The 23232-nt window shown below is 38.9% G+C and overlaps 1 protein-coding gene across 2 annotated transcripts in view; it reads right to left on the bottom strand.

Annotated features, from left to right (window-relative positions):
• Nucleotides 1–560: 560 nt before the first annotated feature.
• CYB5B (cytochrome b5 type B) overlaps nt 561–23232 on the bottom strand; it is a 32670-nt gene continuing 9998 nt past the window's right edge. The window contains exons 2-6 of one of the 2 annotated variants that reach the window (XM_080645828.1): nt 18834–18962; nt 18300–18329; nt 18124–18175; nt 7334–7362; nt 561–4162 (exon numbers count right to left, since the gene is read on the bottom strand). In XM_080645828.1, coding sequence (XP_080501954.1) covers nt 18134–18175; nt 18300–18329; nt 18834–18962 — 201 coding nt within the window. In that variant the 3' untranslated portion in view covers nt 561–4162; nt 7334–7362; nt 18124–18133. The remainder of the gene's footprint in view (nt 4163–7333; nt 7363–18123; nt 18176–18299; nt 18330–18833; nt 18963–23232) is intronic. The other variant, XM_080645827.1, reaches the window with a different exon arrangement.

A 23232-nucleotide genomic window follows, 5' to 3' on the forward strand; every position in this document is an offset into this window, starting at 1 on the left:
GACGGTGAAGTAACGAAGCCCTCGTGAACTGTCTCATTAGTAATGTTACAAGGCTACCAGTAGGTTTTAAAAGTAATGAGAAAAATGGTTTATTTCCCTTGTTTTATTAAACAATCACTAGAACTTCAATGTTGGTGTTTAATTTTCCCCAACAGTTTAGCTATTGCCAAGAAAAACAATCATTTTAAAGACTGGCATTGCAGATAACAAAATCTTATTACCTTGTACCGGCTTCTCTTTTGCAGATGGTTTCAGTAGAAACAGAACTCCCAACGTGTCTACCTGGTGGCCCCTTCCCACCCATCAATACAGCAAGTATTGATCTTTGCCTCATGAGTATCCAACGAGCCACTCACTTGAAGGAAAGAGCTGCAGCAGAAATCCTGAGCCGCAGGGCTCCCCACCACATGGCACTAAACACAGCATTAGCACAGAAACGGGGACTTTCATCCTTCTCCAATTCTTTTCCTCTGGAACACCTGAAGACCACAAAGCGAGCACTTCTACTTTCAAAAGAGTTGTGTGTGCATGTTTTTTTAAATAACCGTAGTCAGGGCAAAAAGAGGCAAACAGTATCTTTATTGTGTGTAGTTCTAACAAACATTCACTGTGTGCACATTCCAACAGAGAAAGACAAAGATCTTTGTTCAAAATATGTTGAAATAAAATAGGTAAACAAACCCCATTATTGAATACACAAAAGGAATGTTAAATATTACTCGTTCACAGTCGAGGGTGAAGTAAAAAGGAAGTCAAATAATCGTAACAATGTTTTGTCAAAATAGCAAACGTAGACTATAGATGCAGGCAAAAAGCAGCTCCTAAAACTCAGGAGTGAGAGGCTAGATGTAGGGTAGGTGACTTAAATACCACTCTGCTTCTTGGAACTTCCCTCTGAGATCCGCCCAAATTCCAAACTGGGCTCTTTCAGAGCACAACAGCCCAATGTGACCAAACTCCCCATTACTTTTGTGATATTTGGCAACTGAATGAGATGGTTTAAAAGGAATCAATTTCTCGCTGAGACAAGACATGTCTGGACCCATTTCTCCTGGGGAAGGAAGTAATAAACATTAACATTCTGCATTTTAATCTCCTAAAATGGAATTTAACCAGATAGCTATCACTTGAGATTTTAAGCACGAGATACCATGGTAATGTTATACCTGGCCTGTAAAAAGCATTTTTCATTGCTCCCCATCAGAACTAAATGACTATAAACTCAACAACGCTCTTCTTTCACAACATAGGCATTTATGACTGCTCAGAGAACTTTATAGATTCAAATTATAGGTTCTAATGGATTTTTGTTTCTGTTTAAGTACTCACTTAAGAATTAAACACAATATTTCTTGTCTTTAAAAATGTAGAAGTTATGTGGAAACCAAAATTCTTAAGAGTCAGGGGGCCAGGAAATTTTGGAGACCTGGGACATCCCTATTTTGGTGGCACAATTTTTCCTCATCTACTTTTTGTGATCCCCAGCCATTATGTGTACAGTATGGTACGCAGCTGCAGCTAATCGTCCTTGGGAATAAACAACCAAACACCCGAGACCAGTTCCAGGGGGCACGGCCAGCCAACAGGGGCAGGCCCCACTTGCTCCAGAGGGGTTTTCATGACCTACCAATGTTGAGACTGTTTTGAGAATTCGAGTCTACCTCTTAAAACAAAAGTCCTTTTTGATGGATTTGGCGAACATACTGTATTACTTTATTGTTTAGAAAAACCTCTAGCAAACTCTCACACAAATTCTACCTTTCACCTTGGCTGTTTATGTAGGCAGAAGAAGAATAGTAAATTGACCCCAAAGTGTGTTTTTTATAATATAAAGTGACATCACATTAGCAGTTCAAAAGCAGTCCTGGGTATTGGATGAATTTCATAGATGGTAGAGACAAAGTCTGAAAATCTTTTCCTCTGGCTCTGAGTCCAGATACAAATAGGAAAAGGCAACTAATATGAAATAGAAAAACATACCTTTGCATTGGTGTTTACCTAAAAATATAAAAAACATCAATTTTCTTAAGACTATCATTTTTTTAATGTTTCTTATAAGCCAGATGTTTTTCATTCACTTTTGGAGACTGCCAACACACTTGTGATTGATCCAAGTTATCTTCCGGCTTAGTTTTAGCTTGAATGTTCCCTTTCCAACTCCTCAATACTCCTTTGTTCTTTACTTCTACCCCAATGTGGTCCCGTGCAATCATCCAACTTATACCAATTATATACCAATTCTTATTCAAGGCAATCCTTCCTTGCCTTCAAATGAAGGAGCATCAGTAGTTCCAACACTTTTGCTACATAATAAATATTTTTTTCAATAAATTGTCTTAAAGAGGCATCTATAATACATACAAAACATTTTCTAACGAGAGAAGCTTGACTATATCATAAAAGATATATAAAAGTCAGCCCAAGACATTAACTCCATAGTGTCATATCCAACTGTGCAAAATTGGGTAATATTATTTTGATGAATTCTGATTCAGTCAATTGCTAAATCACAGGATACAAGACCTGGGTTGAACTTTTTCTTAAATAGTTTGCATGGGCAGACACTATGCTGGGCAGTTTCCTGTCTTGTCAAATCCCTGGCAAGCAGGAAGCAGGAGGAGGTACCAAGCAGTGCCCATGGTCCTTCTTGAACTGCGCTGCTCCCTGGTGCATATGACAATGGCTCAGCAGCAGACGGGTAATCCTCAAGAGATGGGGAGAAAAATCACCACCACCAGTGGCTGGCAGAAAATAGTGTGCTGTCTCCTCAGGTGTTTCCACAGGGGGAAAAATGTAAAGGCAAATATGCCAAAGAAATTCCTGAACCAAAGAGAAACAATAACGTAATTCTCAGTAATAATCTACTCTTCATGAAACACTCATCTGAGAGGGGAAAAAAAAGCCTACCAGTTTTTAACTTAATGGAAAAACAACAAAACCACAAATTGCAGCCATGGAAGTAAAATGCAGATGAAACGGAAAACATTTTTGTCACCATCTCCCCCTTTCAACTGCCACTTGACTATGGACGTTACTTCACTGGGCAAACAGAAGATCAAATACTGTACCTTTGATAATTTGGAGTCTCTTACTTTCATTAAAACAGGAAATAAAAAATTTGCTAATCAATAAACCAAAAAGCAGTAAAAATCCCTGGCAAAGCTCTACAGAGATAATTACAAATTTATATTTTACCAAGATGGTTGAGGGAAAGGAAAAATAAGAAAGGTGGCTAGAAACTGGTGCCAAACCAAAGTAAAGGATGAAGTCTGGTGCTTTTTCTCAACTCCTGTCCTACAGTAGCGTTTTTCAATATTTTTCAGAGGGAAGATTGCTATGAATTCGCCCTATCACTCCAATCTATCTCTCCCTTTCCCTGTTTCTCTCCACTCCAAGAAATGAAAGGGAAGAAAGCATAATTCTGTTCAGCACCACACAGTGGACCAGGTGGTGGCCAGAGCTACCTGCTGCATTAGCTCAGGAGGGAGGGAGATGATCACAAGGCTCTTTTTAGTTTTAACAAATATAAACAAGGACCAAGGTCCTTTGGCAGCTGTGTTTTAAGTTATAAATGCACAACTCACTTCATGAATTAAATCCCTTTTGACAAACAATGAAATAGAGTTGAATTTTAAAATAACAATATTTACTTAAAAGAAAAATGGAAAAAGAAAAGCTTCAAAAGTAGAGTATACTGCTGTGTTAAGAATATCTAATGTGCAAAGTACTGGAAAGCAGGCATTTTTACCAAAGGGCAATATCGCTAGGGCACATGGACTGCAGTTATTAACAGAAAACTTTGAAATATAAAGATGCTCGTGAAAACCAGTGAAGACAGGAAACGTTGGCCAGGACACCGAACAATGAGCAGGTGCTTCGGGAGTAAGGCTCTGAGAAAGAAGGACACTGTCCCCAGCTCTGAGGTGGATGCGTAGCCAACCGTCTAGGCTCCAAGGGGGAAGAATGCAACTGGAAGGATTTCAGAACAGGGCACCGCTGCAGCCTCCAAGTAAGTCTCTAGCTTCCACTCCCAAGTGGATCTGCTTTCCAGACTTCGACAAGGCCTCCTCAGGAGGATTTGCTTTCTGATGGGTAGTAGTAACGGTACAGAAAACCTAAAAGAATGGCGCCTATGATGGGGAAAATCCAGTATGACCAGCAACTAGAAGTTGGGGGGAAAAGCAACAATGTCATGAACATTTTATACCAAACATTCACTATCTTTCAACATTCACATTTTAATATTTATATGAGTAAAAGAGTTCTAATTTACTTTGGGAATTTTAACTGCTTTTATCACACAGTAGTTGGAGAAGAACAAATATGTGGGTTCTGTTTTTACAGTCATATAATGGTTCTTTTGGGTTATAGGATTATGGTAGTTTAAATTTTTCTTCTTTGTGCTTTGTTTTTCACATATTCTACATTTAACACTTTAAAAACAGGAAAAAAAAAGCCACATTTTATATGTATATAATTATAAATTTAGAAGCATTAACATCTAATACAACTATTGGCAATAACTGCCTCACATGTAAATTTAATCCTCACAACCCTATGACATAGGTTCTACTATTAGTCTCATTTTTACATAGGAAATACAAGTTTTGCACCCAAAATCACAAAGTGAAATTAGTAAAGCAGTCTGATTCCAAACCCATCCTCTTAATTTCTAGTTAAGTTTGGACACTAACACACACACACACACACACACACACACACACACACTTTGGACACTAATAATTACAAAACACACACACACACACATTGAACATGTTACTAGTTCTAATAAAGTCATATAAGAGATTTTCCTTAGGAGTTTCAGAACAGTCATCATTCTCCTCAAAATAATTCTTCTTCTCTAATAGAGCTTATTAGCACTGCTGGTTTAAAGGTGCAATTCCATGACCCAAATGACCTGGCTGCCTGTCTACTTAAAGATTTTGAAGCCAATAAAACCAGCTTAGGTTCAATAATAAAAAGTATTCTCTTTGCCTAAACATGCCTAGCACTTTGTACATTTAAGTATGGCAAAAGCTGCTCTGGACAAGGTTAGCATATCAACCAGGTAGCTTTGTTTCAAAAAGAATTTTTTAAAAACAAGGATTGTTGAGAAAACAATGAAGAGAAATTTGTCAGTACAAAAGACCAAGTGATAACCACTGTATGAATATACCAGAATGAATTCATTCATTTTAGTAATGGTTATTTTCATTATTTCCCATATTTTAAGATCTTGAATAATGCAGTGAACATTCCTGTACATGTTTCCTGGTATACTTGTGCATACATTTCTCTTGAATACATCCCTAGAAATGGAATTGGTGTGTCAATAGTTATTCATAGTCAAATTTAATAGATAATGCCAAACTATTTTTCAAAGTGATTGTGCCCATTTATATTCCGCTAAGAAGAGCCTAAGGCCCTAACTGGTTTGGCTCAGTGGATAGAGCGTCGGCCTGCGGACTCAATGGTCCCAGGTTCAATTCCGGTCAAGGGCATGTACCTTGGTTGCGGGCACATCCCCAGGAGGGGGTGTGCAGGAGGCAGCTGATTGATGTTTCTCTCTCATCAATGTTTCTAACTCACTCTCTCCCTTCCTCTCTGTAAAAAATCAGTAAAATCTATTTTTTTAAAAAAAGAAGAAGAGCCTAAGAATCTTGGTGATCTACTTCCTAAACAATTCCTTTGATTTCTAAAATTTTAAATGTTTGCCCATCTGGTAAGTATGAAATATACCCAATGGGTTAATTTGCACCTCTCTGATGATAAGTAAAATTAAATCTTTCTTTCATGTGCTTATATTTGTGTTTCTTCTTCTTAAGGTCCTTAAGTTGTTTTTCCCTCATATTCTACTAAGTTACTTTTTAATTGATTTGTAGAAATTCTTTATGTATTCTGCATAATAATCCTTAGCTTTATCTGTAGCATAAGTTTATTGCAGCGGTTCTCAATCTTTCTAATGCCACGACCCTTTAATACAGTTCCTCATGTTGTGGTGACCCCCAACCATAAAATTATTTTCGTTGCTACTTCATAACTGTAATTTTGCTACTGTTAATGAATCGTAATGTAAATATCTGTGTTTTCCGATGGTCTTAGGTTCTACAGCAGCGGTTCTCAACCTGTGGGGGTCTCCTAAGACCATCAGAAAACACAGATATTTACATTACGATTCATAAGAGTAGCAAAATTACAGTTATGAAGTAGCAACGAAAATAATTTTATGGTTGGGGGTCACCACAACATGAGGAACTGTATTAAAGGGTCGTGGCATTAGAAAGATTGAGAACCACTGGTCTATTGAAAGTTTATGGCCTTCAAATTCTTTATTAAGCATAAGTCCTTAATATTAAGGAAGCTAAATTTACGTTGCCTTCAAGTTAGCACTTTTCTAATACTCTGTCCATCACCTCAAATAAAAAAGACATGACAGCCGAAACCGGTTTGGCTCAGTGGATAGAGCGTCGGCCTGCGGACTGAAGGGTCCCGGGTTCAATTCCGGTCAAGGGCATGTGCCTTGGTTGCGGGCACATCCCCAGTGGGGGATGTGCGGGAGGCGGCTGATCGGTGTTTCTCTCCCATCTATGTTTCTAACTCTCTATCCCTCTCCCTTCCTCTCTGTAAAAAAATCAATAAAATATATTTAAAAAAAAAAAAAAAAAAAGACATGACACTTTTATGGGGGGTGGGGCACATTTTCTCTCTCTCTCTTTCTCTGAAATGCTCTAAGTGTGACCTAAGAAAGGTAAAACAGGGAGCTATGTAATCTCCATAAAGGTTTTTACAAGTCCAGGATTCTGCAGTCATCTCAAGTAGAAACATTTAAGGAATGGTAAACTTACACCTTTCAGAGCTGTATTACTGATATTAGTGCAAAGTAAGCAAGCTTTTGAGAAAACCCAAATTTCTAAATATGACCGAAATACATAATTTTTTCTTCTGTAAAATGTAATAATAGTACCTATTTACAGAGTGATTGTGAGGATTAAGTGACATTATGTTTTAAGTGGAAGTTGCACAGCTGAGCTGCAGAGACTGGGCTTGACTCAATAGTAGTTACTTGTCCACACATACAGCCTCTTACTGAGTGTGATTCCAACTTGATCTAAAAATTACTCAAGGCTTCTTTTGAGATTACTCAAAATGATTAAAACTGTAAAAATTAATTTTGCTAATGCTAAGGAACTTCTGAATGTGCAATAATTTTGGCCTAAAGAAGAATTAACTGTTAAACAGTATTCTTAGGTTACGTCATACATGTAGATTTATGGAAGAACCTCTTGCCAGACATTACATTGAGCAGAATGAAGTGCATTAAAAGGATACTAACCTTCTGCATGTGTCATTTTTTGAAGGGTCCTGAAGAAGATGCATATTTAAAAATGACAAAACAAAAAGAATGAAGATTAACACAGAGTACATAAATCTTCTTGCATAACTATATAAACTCTGTAGCTAATAACAGAACTTCACCTTTCATGCAATTTGATGTCTACAAATCTGTATGCGATGTGAGTACTGGGAATTCTATTTCTGATAATATACTGGTATTCCTTAGTGAAGAACCATTAATGAAATAATAAATAAATGACCTAAACATTCTTTAGATGAAAAAAAAATGCTAATGATAAAATTATATTGAAATGGACCAATTTGTAGTCACAGCGATACACCTGGTTTAATAGGGCTTGCCACTGGCAGTAACTAAGATTAAATATTCTGAAAACGTATTTAAAAAATAAAGAGTTGCCTTGTGATATATAGATTAACTGTGAAATGCTCTATAGCAGTGGTCGGCAAACTCATTAGTCAACAGAGCCAAATATCAACAGTACAACGATTGAAATTTCTTTTGAGAGCCAAATTTTTTAAACTTAAACTTCTTCTAACGCCACTTCTTCAAAATAGACTCGCCCAGGCCGTGGTATTTTGTGGAAGAGCCACACTCAAGGGGCCAAAGAGCCGCATGTGGCTCGCAAGCCGTGGTTTGCTGACCACTGCTCTATAGCATGGAGTTGATTGTTTTGTGGCTTACAGAAATGAACTGGCTTACGCTCTGAAATCATAATAATTATGATTACAGACCTTAGGGCTTATTTCATAATGAAAAGGGGAAGAATGAAGTAAATGGAAAGAAAATACCAAAATAACCTTAAAAACAAAATTTTGACAACAAAAAGAAATGAAGTACACTTCATACTACTAGTACAGCATGGATGAACCTTGAGAACATTATGCTAAGTGAAAGAAGCCAGATACAAAATACCACATATATATAAGTCCGTTTGTATGAAATGTTCAAAATAAACAAATTTAGAGGCAGAGAGCAGATCACTAGTTTCCTAGGGCTCAGGGAAAGAAGAGTTGGAGAAAAATTGAAAATGACTGCTCATGGTTTAGGGTTTCTTTTTGGAATGATGAAAATGTTCCAAAATAGACTGTGATTATGGTTGCACAGCTCTGTGAATTTACTGAAAACCCTTAAAAACAAAATGCTGGTTAATTGGATGGGATCTGAATTATCTATATAATAAAAGCCTAAGCGACCATTACAGCAGAACGTCAGTTGGACATCCCCCAAGGGGTCCCGTACTGCGAGAGGGTGCAGGCAGGGCTGAGGGAATTCTCCCAGCCCCGCTGCATGAATTTCGTGCACTGGGCCTCTAGTATCTTAATAAAGCTGTAACTAAATTTTTTAAATTCAATTTAAGTAAATATTGAATGAGGTTATTGATTCTATTAATTAACTGTATAGTACAAAAGACCCTCTTACTGCCAGAGGACAATAACCCACCAGTATAGGCTACTGCTGCCCAAAATATCATCTTTGCCAATATGTAGAAACACTCCAGGGTGTGAACACAGAATATTAACTCTGCTTAACCACATCAGTCTTCTCCCAGGATTTTCAAAAATCTACATACTGGCCTAGATACTTTAGAGCAGACCATAAAATGAGTTTTAATTTCATATGTCCAAGACACAGTCATGCAAATGAATACATGCCCCAAACCTGAAAGAAATTAGCCTATAGGCAAGTAAAACTTTCAGTAAAAATTTTTAGATAAACCATATTAATATACTACTACACTTCACTAAGACCCTTATTAAGATGATTACAGTTATCTGGGTCATATCTACTAGAATAGCACAAACTGGGCTAATTAAAACATGTCACAGATCAATCTTTGAGAAATACAACAACTGTTTTACAGATTTGGAAGGTGGTGGTAGTGATGATGGTTGTGTGCACCAGGTTAATTTATAATGCTGCCTTTTAAAAATATTCCACTATAGCAGTCAAGAAATAACTGAATTCCATCAAGAAAATGTCCATGGTCTTTTATGCTTTATCCACATATAAACCAATGATTTATAAAACAAAAATTGTAGAGTTAGTATTTTTTTAAAATGGGATGATTTGCAAGGTTTACATGACAGCACTATGGAGTAACAGATGTATTATGATGTTTAATCTGCAACACATTAAAAGCCATATATATAATTCATATAAATGGATTCTCTAGATTTCAATGCTTTTAGCCTCTTTTATAACCAAAGCCTTAGATGTGTGCTAATTAGAGTGAGTCTTAGTGTAGTAAACAAACTGAGAGAAGAGAGAAAGAGAACCAAACCATAATGCTGAAATTGTAAGTTTCTAATAAGCAATAATAAAATTTTAAATATGTCTTTTAACTAAATATTTCAACCCCTGTTTGAAAATCAATCCATCCTGCCCTGGCTGGGTGGTTCAGCTGGTTAGAGTGCTGTCCCTATATGCCACGGTTGTGGGTTTGCTCTCCAGTCAGAGCATATAAGAATCAAGCAATTAATGCATAAATAAGTGGTACAACAAATCAAAGTCTCTCTCTCTCTAAAAATCAACCAATAATTTAAAAAATAAAAAAAGATCAACCCTTCCCTGGAGTCAAAAAGACCAACTTCCCTAACATTAGAGAAAAGAGAAAGAGGCATATTTTCTCTTTAAGATACTGACAGCCAAGTAAATGCCAAACTACAGTGACTCCACTTTTAATCAACTATAATGAAAGAGTTATTTAAGACACTGCTCTTAGTAGCCAAGTACCTCAGCCAAGTTTGGAAAAGAGACAAAACAAGTTATTTTTAAATTTACAAAATTAAAAAAAAAAGAAGGTTCTATTAACACAAAACCTTCCCTCACCTCCACCCTTCTGGCGTTCTATACAGTTTCCCAATTCTGATTTCCACTCCAAAGCTCTGCGCTGAATCTAACGAATGTTTAAGTGAAATTCCTACAGTTTATGACTGACTTTAATTTACCCCTTTGAGTGTTTTGGCTGGTTATGTTCTTGCCCGCATTTTCATTTACACGCAAGATCTTTGGAAAAGAGAACAGGGACTGCTCTGGATCTGGCATGGAAAGTAGTAACTGCAGTACTATATGATTTTAGTTACAAGAGAACAGATCAAATCCAGAGTTCTAGCCAAAGACTTACTAAGTAATCAATATGCATGTTTTTTTAATTCTCCAAGGAGTTTGGAATATACTTCCAAACAACCAAACTGCTTTAAGTCTACTCTGATTTTAGTTCAAAATAAACAGAAATTAACATGGGAGAAGAACACATGCTTAAAAAATGGTGTTCTGTCACCAGGACATAAACATAGGAAACGATGTGCCAGAATTATGATTATAATGCATTAAAATATACAGAAGGGGAATTATACATGTATCTTTAGCCTAAATAGTTTATATTCAGACTTTCAAGGGTTTAAATAAAAAAGAAATATAAGATATATAAGAAGTTTGTGTTTTAATTCCTCAATTGGGTGTTTGCTATTCCAAGAGGATTCTAAGTATTTAAAATTAGAAGTGGATTTTAAGCCACAGGACACCTTCAGCAAATTTAATGAGTGTCTGGGTGGTCTGGTAGTTTTTATAGCTTTTTATTTAGAACACGTTGGTATCTATGTGGCCTGTACCTATGAAAAACAACTCGGGAACTTTTGGCCTCAGACACTACTAGAGAGGATTTTTCCTCCTTTAATATAATGGACTTTACCATGAGCTATCACTATATGAATTTTAGTACTAGGTTCATCTTACAACGTAAAAAGTTTAAGTACCAAAAGTATATGATTTCACCACTTATAATCCCAACAATGACACAGAACTGTGGTATGGATCTTGAGGACAGCCTTCTCATGAAAGCTCTAATCCTATATAATAAAAGGCTAATATGCAAATCAACCGAATGGCAGAATGACCGGTTGCTCACTATGACGCGCACTGACCACCAGGGGGCAGACGCTCAACACAGGAGCTGCTCCCTGGTGGTCAGTGCACTCCCACAGGGGGAGCACCGCTCAGCCAGAAGCCGGGCTCACTGCTGGCGAGCACAACAGCGGTGGTAGGAGTCTCTCCCGCCTCCGTGGCAGCACTAAGGATGTCCGACTAATGGCTTAGGCCTACTGGGAGCGGACCTAAGCCGGCAGTCAGACATCCCCCAAGGGCTCCCGGACTGTGACAGGGTGCAGGCCGGGCATCACAAATTTCATGCACTGGGCCTCTAGTGTACTAAAATTTCTTTCTGGATGAGAATACTGTTTAACAATTACTGTCTTCAGAGTATATATCACTAGAGTCAGCCCAGTCAAGGAAAAAATATTTCCCTGTCGATAAGGGCAAAATTCAAGGATGAAAAACATCCTCTAAAACAGATTTCTACACAACTCTCTCAAGAACCCACTGTGATATAATATATATGTCGTTACTGAAAAAAAAATTAAAATTAAAACACTCATAGAATGATTCCTACAGAGAACTAAGAGGGAAAAAATTAACATTGGAGGGCGGATTTAAAATGAATGTTACCTTGTCTTCTAACAACTTGTTTTGCAAAACTACGTATCATTTCTAAATAGAAGGCTACAAGAAGACATTAATCCTTGAGATCCCTCAGCAAAGGGTATTTTGTCTTTCAAAAGTTATTTTGCCATTACATTCTATGATTTATTTCAAAAGATTATGTTACAAAATACAAATGTTAGACAAAAACAGGAACAAAGTAACCTGACAAAATTCTTTGGTAAATGGCAATCACTTCTCATCTACAGGACATCTACCTCCCCATTCCAAACTTTAATAAATTAGGTTGTAAGTATGATAGGAATATTCAAGAATTCTTTTTTTTTTAAAAATATATTTTATTGATATTTTACAGAGAGGAAGGGAGAGGGATAGAGAGCTAGAAACATCAATGAGAGAGAAACATCGATCAGCTGCCTCCTGCACACCTCCCACTGGGGATGTGCCCGCAACCAAGGTACATGCCCTTGACCGGAATCGAACCCGGGACCCTTCAGTCTGCAGGCCGACGCTCCATCCACTGAGCCAAACCAGTTTCGGCTCAAGAATTCTTAAAAGGAAAATTTTAGTATAACGTAACCAATAACTACTTTACATAAACAATGTATCCTTTTCTCCCATAAGAGAAGGTAAAATGACTGTTATGTATGGATAATATGTTATGTATGCGTAATAGAAACTGTATGTATAACACAAGTAAGTAGCATCTGGGAGAAAAAAAAATGTATATGCCTTTAAATCCAATGTGTGGATTGCTTCTAATATTAAGTGAAATTTACTGCATTTCAAAAGTTAAACAAGTTTAAAAATTAATTTTAAAAATCCTTTAAAAAATGTTTAAGTCTTTATGGAGACAATTTTGTTTTTTTAAAAGAACAGCTCAAAGCCTGTTACAGCAAATGTCATTTCATTAAAACTTTTGTCTATGAAAATAATAAATATCTATTTAAAAGAATGAGGAAAAATACCAGATTTCAAGCTGTATTGCAAAGCCACTGTTCTCAAAACTGCCTGGTACTGGCACAAGAACAGACATATAAATCAATGGAATAGAATAGAGAACCCAGAAATCGACCCAAATCACTAAGCTCAATTAATATTTGACAAAGGAGGCATGAACATACAATGGAGTCAAGACAGTCTCTTCAATAAATGGTGTTGGGAAAATTGGATACATGCTAAAAAATGAAACTAGACCACCAACTTACACCATACACAAAAATAAACTCAAAATGGATCAAGGACTTAAACATACGATGAGAAACCATAAAAATACTAGAGGAATCCACAGGCAGAAAAAATCTCTGACATATGCCGAAGCAATTTCTTCACTGATACTGCTCCTAGGGCAATGGAAACTAAAGAGAAAATAAACAAATGGGACTACATCAAAATAAAAAGCTTTTGCACAGCAAAGGAGACCATCAATAAAACAACAAGAAAGCCCACTGCATGGGAGAACATATTTGCCAATGATATCAACAATAAGGGTTTAATCTCCAACATTTACAGGGAACTCATGCAAAAAGAAGATAAACAACCCAATCAAAAATGGGCAACTGATCTAAATAGACACTTTTCGAAAGAAGACAGATGGAAGTCCAAGAGACTTATGAAAACCTGCTCAAAGTCACTAATTATCAGAGAGATGCAAATCAAAACAACAATGCGGTACCACCTCACACCTGTCAGAATGGCTATTATCAACAAATCAACAAATGACAAGTGCTGGTGAGGATGCGGAGAAAAAGGAACCCTCGTGCACTGCTGGTGGGAATGCAGACTGGTGCAGCCACTGTGGAGAACAGTATGGAGTTTCCACAAAAAACTAAAAATGGAACTCCATTTGACCCAGTGATCCCACTTCTAGGAATATATCCCAGGAAACTAGAAACACGAAGCAGTAAGGATATATGCACCCCTATGTTCATAGCAGCACAATTCACCATAGCTAAGATTTGGCAACAGCCTATGTGCCCATCAGCAGATGAGTGGATTAAAAAACTGTGGTACATCTACACAATGGAATACTACGCTGCGGTAAAAAAGAAGGAGTTCTTACCATTTGCAACAACATGGATGGAGATGGAGAGCATTATGCTAAGTGAAATAAGCCAGGCAGAGAAAGATAAGTAACACATGATCTCACTCATTTGTGGAATATAATGAACAACATAAACTGATGAACAAAAATAGATCCAGAGACAGAGAAACATCAATCAGAACGTCAAACCTCAGGGAAGGTAGGGGAGGGTGGAGGTAAGGGGGAGAGATCAACCAAAGGACTTATATGCATGCATGTAAGCCTAATCAATGGACACAGACAACAGGGGCGTGAGGGCATGAATGGGAGGTGGGGGTAAATGGGGGAATAAGGACAAATATGTAATACCTTAATCAATAAAGAAATTTTTAAAAAAAGAATGAGGAAGGAAAAAAATTAAAAAATAAATAGAAGAAAAAAAAAGAGCCAAAACCGGTTTGGCTCAGTGGATAGAGCGTCGGCCTGCGGACTGAGGGGTCCCGGGTTCGATTCCGGTCAAGGGCATGTACATTAGTTGCGGGCACATCCCCAGTGGGAGGTGTGCAGGAGGCAGCTGATCGATGTTTCTCTCTCTCTCTCATCGATGTTTCTAGCTCTCTATCCCTCTCCCTTCCTCTCTGTAAAATATCAATAAAATATATTTTTTTTTAAAAATGACTTATTTATAGAGGTTCAGAAACTCTTAACCAAAAGAAAGTATTAATAAAATTAACATTACATCTATTTCTTCATGGTGAATAAACTAGGAAAAAAATTTTTTAGAGAGACACCTACATCCTAGACACAGAAGTGCCTATTTAAAACCTCCATAAGAAATAAATCTGAAGGATCAAGAATTTCTTCCTGGGCCTGAAATCAGGTTAAACTACAGCTCTATGACAACCTATTGTAGGTGGTCTTGAAATTTTTCCAAAAGGCTTTTTGGCTTGCCTGATCTGCTGAAGTACAGCAGTGTGACTGGAACCACTCAACTGCCAGACTCCCTTCTTAATGGAGACTGTCCTTTGGGTACAACATTCATGAGGAAAACAGATACTTGAAAACACTGCCTTTAATCAGTTTAACCCAGGCAGGAGCCAAACTACATTTGGAGACTTTTAAATTATTACAGAACTTGGTGAGCTGAAAGGGTTTCTTTTTCTATATTTATTACAAAAGGTCCAATCCTCAACGGTTTTAATTTAACTGAGACATCTCTAATTAAATCTTTGACCTATAGAAGGCAGACAGTGCTTTTCACAGAAGAGAATTAATAAAAGTTTCCCATGTTTCCCAATGAAAGACCAACATATCATTCAGCAAAAAATCTGGTGCTTGGCTACCTGGGTTACTTTAAATGCAAATTCCAAAGTCCTACCTCCAGAAATGATGACTCAGTAGTAATGGAAGCCCAGGAAATATACATTTCAGAAAACATGCCAAAGGAGTCCAATAGAGGTGGCACAAAGAGCAGAATTTGAAAATCACCACTCTCCATTCCTATTACTTCATACTGTATTACCAAGAAAGGAAAACAGCAACAAGAAGCAACTTATAGACTTCTAGACATTATAATTCCAAAAATATTTTCCCTTTTTTAAAAATTTATTTATTGATTTTAGGGGGAGAGGGAGAGAGAAAAACATGGATTTGTTGTTTCACTTACTTATGCATTCACTGGCTGCTTCTTGTATGTGCCCTGACCAAGAATTGAACCCACGTATTAGAATGATGCCCTAACCAACTGAGCTACCAGGCCAGGGCTCTATTGTTTTAATAGATAGGGTGCTTTCATGGTTACTGCGCAGAAGTGAATCATGGCTCCCAGATACAAGGTGCATCTCTTGTACAAATGGATTATCCCTTGAATCAAATGTTGACCTCTAAGAGCAATGTTTCCCAGACATCCTAGATCAGGGGTCCTCAAACTACGGCCCGCGGGCCACATGCAGCCCACTGAGGACATTTATCCGGCTCGCCGGGTGCCACTGCCTGTCCTGCTTAGCAGCTCCTCCTGGGCCCACAGTGCGCATAGGAATTTGTTCATAGTTGTTTTTTTTTAAACTATAGTCCGGCCCTCCAACGGTCTGAGGGACAGTGAACTGGCCTCTGTTTAAAAAGTTTGAGGACCCCTGTCCTAGATAATAAAAGAGTAATATGCAAATTAACCATCACTCTGCTACACCCACAAGCCATGCCCACCAGCCAATCAGGAGCGATTATGCAAATTAACCCAGCCTAGATGGCTGCGGCCACAGAGTGAGCAAGAGGCTTGGGTTTCCCCAACAATGGAGGAAGCCAAGCTTTCTGCACACCCTGGCAGGCCCAGGCCTCCACTCAAGGCTACAAAGTTTCAATTATAGATGATAAATAAATCCCAACAAAAATGGCTGCAGCCACAGAGCAAGCAGGAAGCTTTGTTCCACTCAAGGCTACAAAGTTTCAATTATAGAAGATAAATAAATCCCAGATACCAGGGCCTCCGCTTGGGTCACCGGGGGGGCGTGGCCGGCCTGCAAACCACCACAGGTCCCTCGCCCAGGCCGCCCCACGCCCCAAGGGAACCCCCACCCTGATCTGGGACACCCTTCAGGGCAAACCAGCTGGCCCCCACCCATGCACCAGGCCTCCATCCTATAATAAAGGGGTAATATGCAAATTGACCATCACTCCAACACACAAGATGGCTGCCCCCATGTGGACACAAGATGGCCACCACAAGATGGCCAGCAGGGAAGGGTAGTTGGGAGGGACCAGGCCTGCAAGGGAGGGCAGTTGTGGGCAATCAGGCCAGCAGGGGAGGGCAGTTGGGGGTGACCAGGCCGGCAGGGGAGGGCAGTTAGGGGCAAACAGGCTGGCAGGGGAGCAGTTAGGCATCAATCAGGCTGGCAGGGGAGTGGTTAGGGGGTGATCAGGCTGGCAGGCAGAAGTGGTTAGGGGCAATTAGGAAGGCAGGCAGGCGAGCAGTTGGGAGCCAGCAGTCCTGGATTGTGAGAGGGATGTCCGACTGCCCGTTTAGGCCCGGTCCCGGAATTAGGCCTAAACGGGCAGTCAGACATCCCTCGAGGGGTCCCAGATTGGAGGCTGGGCTGAGGGACACACACTCCCATGCACGAATTTCATGCACCGGGCCTCTAGTATTCAATAAACAAAACTAGACTTCGTTCAAATTTTCTCTTTATTTTAATCCTCATCCAAGGATATTTTTTATTGATTTTTAGAAAGAGAGGAAGGGAGAGAGAAACATGGATTGGTTGCCTCCCACAACCTAGGTATGTGCCCTGACCAGGAATCGAATCCCAAATCTCTTGGTGTATGGGACAATGCTTCAAACCAACTGAGCCACTCAGCGAGCCAAATTTGTTAATTAGAAAAGTGAGGATTCAAGAATGTGTTAGGAGGAGAGAACAAACAAACCAACAGTGCTCACAAAGCATTTAAAGAACCATTTCATCCCCCTTCATAAACAATTCAACAGTTCAGAGTAGCAGAGGGTAGCAAGACAGAGAGTTAATTTACACACTTTAATTGCAGGGCAACAGATGGCAGACATTGTCAAGCAATCTCGGGTTGAAAGAATTCTTGTGTCTAGGCCAACTTTAATTGCTGTGTTGAACATGTTCAATAATTCCAGCTCAATGAGGCAAGGGAAGCAAGAAGGTAGAAAGAGGAAAAGGAGAAGGAGCATCACTCCCATGATGTTCTAGGCAGCTACTTTTAAACTGCTGTCCCTTTAATTCAGAGGGTAGTGTAATAGCTATCTATCTGATGGACAGAAATCAAGGAAGATTGTGAGGAAATAAAGGAGGTGAACCACCCAGCTTGTGGGAAGCACAAGAGGCTTTCATATTTTCTCCTGTTACATTATGCAGTGCAAAGTAAGGTTTTCAAATATTTAATCTTTTGTTTCTGCTGTATCACTGAGTAAATGGGAAAGGTTAGGCCCATCTGATACTACATGGTAAAAGGATTAAATTTGGGAAATGGGGACAGAAAGGCCTGTTCTATTCAATTACTTCAGTCTACAACTCCTTCTAAGACTTGTAAGAGAAAAATCAACTTTTCAATTCTTTTTCCAATACAGAAGCAATTATTATCACCTGTACTATTTAATGTAAGAATAATAAATTATTTTCTACAATAGAGGTCATAAACTAATTTCTTTCAAAACCATACAGGGCATGGTGTTAGAGTTTCAATTTTTTTAAAAAAAAATTAAATAGAAACATGAACAAATATTTCCTACTGTTCAAGACTCAGCTATTCTTTTTTCCTGAGATGGCACTGAGTCCAAATTCCTGAAAAATAGGATTTTTGCTTGGGGGAAAAGTAAACACTTCTCATTAATTTTTTTTAAAGCAATTCTATGTAAGTAGAAATATAAAGACTTGAAATACACAAGAGAAACAGAGGACTTCTTACCTTGCTACCACTTTCAGGTTTAAGATCATTCTGTTAAAAGAGGAAGACAAATAGTCTTTTAAGACATATCCCAATGAATTGCTCACAAGTGGTTGTTTCTAACCTTGGATCATGAAACTACATTCTGATGAAAATGCATTCCCTGAGAGACATCAGGGTCTGCAGAAGGGTATGCCTGACTCTGCGCAGATCAAGGTCTCTTGTTAGAATGGTATGGTTTAAAAAGTCCAGTTACCACCTTTAGAAAGGAATTTGCAAGAGCACCCAAACCACTATATTAAGTAGAGATGTTGTTAACTACATTACAAAAATCAGTCAATCGGTTAAACAAAGACATCCAAAATCAGTTTCCTTAGCTTTTCAGAGATACTACATGTGTTGTTTTACAAAAAAGACACTGTATCGTTACACAGTGAGGACAGGTGATTCTGGAGAAAATTTAGCCTGATGGCTGAGTTGAATGAATTTCCATTGTTCTGTGGCTGTTCCGGACCTTTCCTCCCCATAAGCACTCCTAGCCCAGTGGGTTCTTACCGGATGCACATCACCAATATAGTACTGCTTTAGCATTTCTCTAGCATCAGAGGAATGGCCTACATCTTCGAAGCTTTCACTTGCATCTGCACCAGCTTGTTCCAGCAGAACCTCTTCTCCGCCAGGATGCTATAAGGGAAAGATAGTTACTGAACAGAGGGCTCTCTGAAAAGCAAACCAATAAAAGTTACTTTCCTCTCCCCTCTTTTCCCTTCTCTCCCTTTAATGGAACCAATCAACACTTATGCCACCTGATAGGATGCAATGGGAAGAACACAGCATTACTTCCATGATATTTTGGCCAATAATGCACAATATGAGTATAATTGTGAGGAAACCTAGAATAATTGCCAACTGATAGTCTACAAAACAACTGACCTTTGATCTCCAAAAATATCAAGGTCATGAAAGCTGAGGAAAGACTGAAGAACTGTTCCAGACTGAAGGAGCTAGAGACAAAATAACTGGGAATGTGTGTGCTCCTGAGTAGATTTCTTTTGCCAACATTATTGAGATAGCTACAGAAACCTGAATGGAGACTCTGGGCAAAAAATATATGAAACACTTTATTCTATTCTTGCAACTTTTCTGTAAGTTTGAAATGGTTTCAAAACAAAAAGTTAAATAAATAAATAAGTAGTACCAAAATAAGCGCCTCTATACCTAGAAAGTAGATTCTATCTATAACTTATAAGCTATAGCATTACCCTGGACAAATGAATAAATTTAGATAGCTTAGTTTCCTTATTTGTAAAATGGAAATAATGAGTACCTATCTTAACTACTACTGTATTAAATGAGATACGGATATGAAATACTTTGTACTCAAGAAGAGAGTACAATTTGTATAATGTTATCATCTGTGATTTTAAAAAGCAGATAAGTATATGTGCATATGCATAAAAATTCCCTGGAAACAAGAACGCGGTAGCTGGGAGACAGGGTGGGAGAAAGACTTTAAACTACAGGCCTTTTTGAAATTGCTTCATCTAGTGAAGTATTACCTACTCAGAAAATAAATTTTTAAATGTTTTTATTGATTTATTAGAGAGGAAGGGAGAGGGAGAGAGAAATATCAATCACTGCCTCCTGCTCGTTCCTAGCCGGAGATCCCAGCCTGCAACCTGGGCATGTGCCCTGACTGAGAATTAAACGGCGACCTTTTAGTGCACAGGACAACACTCAACCAACTGACCTACACCAGCCAGGACCAGAAAATAAATAATTTTTTTAAAGTTAGATTTGGCACAGTCCCTGACCTAAAGACTCAACAGGAAACCAAGATGGCGGCATAGGTAAGCACCTAAACTGCTGCCTCGCACAACAATTTCAAAACTACAACTAAAAGACAGAACGGACACCATCCAGAACCACAGGAAAGCTGGCTGAATGAAAATTCTACAACTAGAAGGAAAGAGAAAAGCTGACAGAGAATTGGAGGTACAGCAAAGGGTCTTTGTGCACGCAGAGAGGAAGGGCGGCTGAGAGGCTGGCTGACTTTCTCTGGCGGAAGGGGGAAGGAAGCCCCCGACTGCACTGAACCCCAGTTCTGACTGCACTGAACCCCAGTTCTGACTGCACTGAACCCCAGTTCTGGGCGAGCCCCTGGGGACCCACACTCTTGTGGGGGGAGTCTGGACTCTCGGGCGGAGACTCGGGAGCTGGGGAAGGCAGAAGTCTGAAGGCGCGCGCGCCAGTGCGCACAAAGGCTGCGGAGGTTGCCACAGGCTTTCCCTAGTGGAAGGGAGTCAGAGGCTCCTGACTGCACTGAACCCCAGTTCTGACTGCACTGGACCCCAGTTCCAGGCGAGCCCCTGGGGACCCACGCTCTTGTGGGGGGAATCTGGACTCTCGGGCGGAGACTCGGGAGCCGGGGAAGACAGAGGTCTGAAGGCGCGCACATGCGCACAAGGGCAAGGCTGACGGGAAGCCAAGACTGAGACTCCACCCCATCCAAGCTGAGCACAGAGGCTATTGCAATTTGGCAAGTCTAATCCTATAAGGCTGTCTCCAGCACCGAACTTCTCCCAGCATAGACACAGCTGATCCTTACAGCCAACTGGCCTGGAGGTCAATTCTTCCCAGTGATACCAACAACAATCAAGACTTAATTACAACAAGGCTGTACACACAGTCCACAAAGGGGTGCACCAAGAGTGTCCACCTCAGGTTAACTGGGGAGGCAGACCCACTGGGCCATATTGGAAACCTAGCACACAAATCTACCTTACCAACTCAGGGAAGCAGTGAAAATGCGGCGTCAAAGAATCAGATCACAAACGAAAGAAATGGAGGAAAACAAACGACTGGATATAGAATTCAAAACCACGGTTATAAGGCTTTTCAAGAATATCCTAGAAAAGGCCGATAAATATAACGAGACCCTCGAAGATATGAAAAAGGACCAACTAGAAATTAAACATACACTGAAATAAAAAATATTATACAGAGACCCAAAAACAGACTAGAGGAACACAAAAATCAAGTCAAAGAATTGAAATACAAAGAAGCAAAAAACACTCAACCGAAAAAGCAAAGAGCAAAAAAAAAAAAATCCAAAACGTTGAAGATAGTGTAAGAAGACTGTGGGACAACTTCAAGCGTACCAACATCAGAATTATGGGGGTCCCAGAAGAAGAGAGAGAGCAAGATACTGAAAACCTATTTGAAGAAATAATGACCGAAAACTTCCCCCACCTGGTGAAAGAAATAGACTTACAAGTCCAGGAAGCGCACAGAACCCCAAACAAAAGGAATCCAAAGAGGACCACACCAAGACACATCATAATTAAAATGCCAAGAGCAAAAGACAAAGAGAGAATATTAAAAGCAGCAAGAGAAAAACAGTTAGTTACCTACAAGGGAGCACCCATACGATTGTCAGCTGATTTCTCAACAGAAACTATGCAGGCCAGACGGGCGGGAGTGGCAAGAAATATTCAAAGTGATGAATAGCAAGAACCTACAACCAAGATTACTCTACCCAGCAAAGCTATCATTCAGAATTGAAGGGCAGATAAAGAGCTTCACAGATAAGAAAAAGCTGAAGGAGTTCATCACCACCAAACCAGTATTATATGAAATGCTGAAAGGTATTCTTAAAGAAGAGGAAGAAGAAAAAAGTAAAGAGAAAAATTATGAACAACAAATACATATCTATCAACAAGTGAACCTAAAAATCAAGTGAATTAAAAACCTGAGGAACAGAATAATCTGGTGAATATAATAGAATCAGGGGCATAGAAAGGGAGTGGACTGATAATTCTCAGGGGGAAAGGAGTATGGGGGGTGCAGGAAGAGACTGGACAAAAATCATACACCTATGGATGAGGACAGTGGTGGGGAGGTAAGGGCAGAAGGTGGGGTGGGAACTGGGTGGAGGGGAGCTATGGGGGGAAAAAGGAGAAACAATTGTAATAATCTGAATAAAGATTTATTAAAATAAATTTAAAAAATAATAAAAATGATTCAAACACACACCAAAAAAAAGAAAGAAAAAGACTCAATAAACATTTACTTACAACTAGCAAATTATTTGACATATCTTAAATTGTATTTTTGAACTCTCAAGTAATGCTGTTAAGTAGTTTCTTTTTATAACCTTTTAAGCAGGACTAATTGATCATCCCTGTCTTAAAAATGAATTCAGCTGAAACATAAATGTAAGTGTAACTTCCCAGTCATAGTCACTTGCCTATGAACTCCCTAATGATAAGAATTACTTCTTCTTTGTCTCCTAAAAGGTCTCCAGCCAGTGGGTTGGTCTCCCATCCCAGTATTTAAGCTTGCTGTTTTAAAGAGTAAAGGGGGGACCCGAGTTAGATAGCCACCACTCATCTGCTATTATATCTGAAACCTCTCTGCTTTATTAAGCTATTTATTTTGGAATTGTGTCCCAGTTTGCTCTATGTACCTAAACTATGAAAGGTATTTTTTCTTCATGACATATCCCAACTTATTATGTTGCTTTTCAGAGTAAAAGGATAACAAAACTTATTAGTGGCTTGAAATATTTCAGGGAATGATTAAATTTATGACTTCCTACACAGCTCTTTCTATGATAAAATATTCATTTTCAACAATCTCTCACCACTTATAAACAAATAAATACTACAACAGAAATAAGTATAATTAACGTTTTTAGTGTGTAATACTCATTTTTCCCATATATCCATTCAATCTTTTCAAACATTAGTCCATAAATATTATTAGTACTTACTATTTTTTTTGTAATATGTATTTTTATTGACTTCAGAGAGAGGAAGGGAGAGGGAGAGATAGAAACATCAATGATGAGAACCATTGATCGCTGCCTCCTGAACGACCTCTACTGGGGCTTGAGCCCCCAACCCGGGCATGTGCCCTGACTGGGAATCAAACTGCAACCCCCCAGTTCAGT

This window comes from Plecotus auritus, assembly GCF_963455305.1.
Source record: "Plecotus auritus genome assembly, chromosome: 10".
NCBI classification, from domain to species: domain Eukaryota; kingdom Metazoa; phylum Chordata; class Mammalia; order Chiroptera; family Vespertilionidae; genus Plecotus; species Plecotus auritus.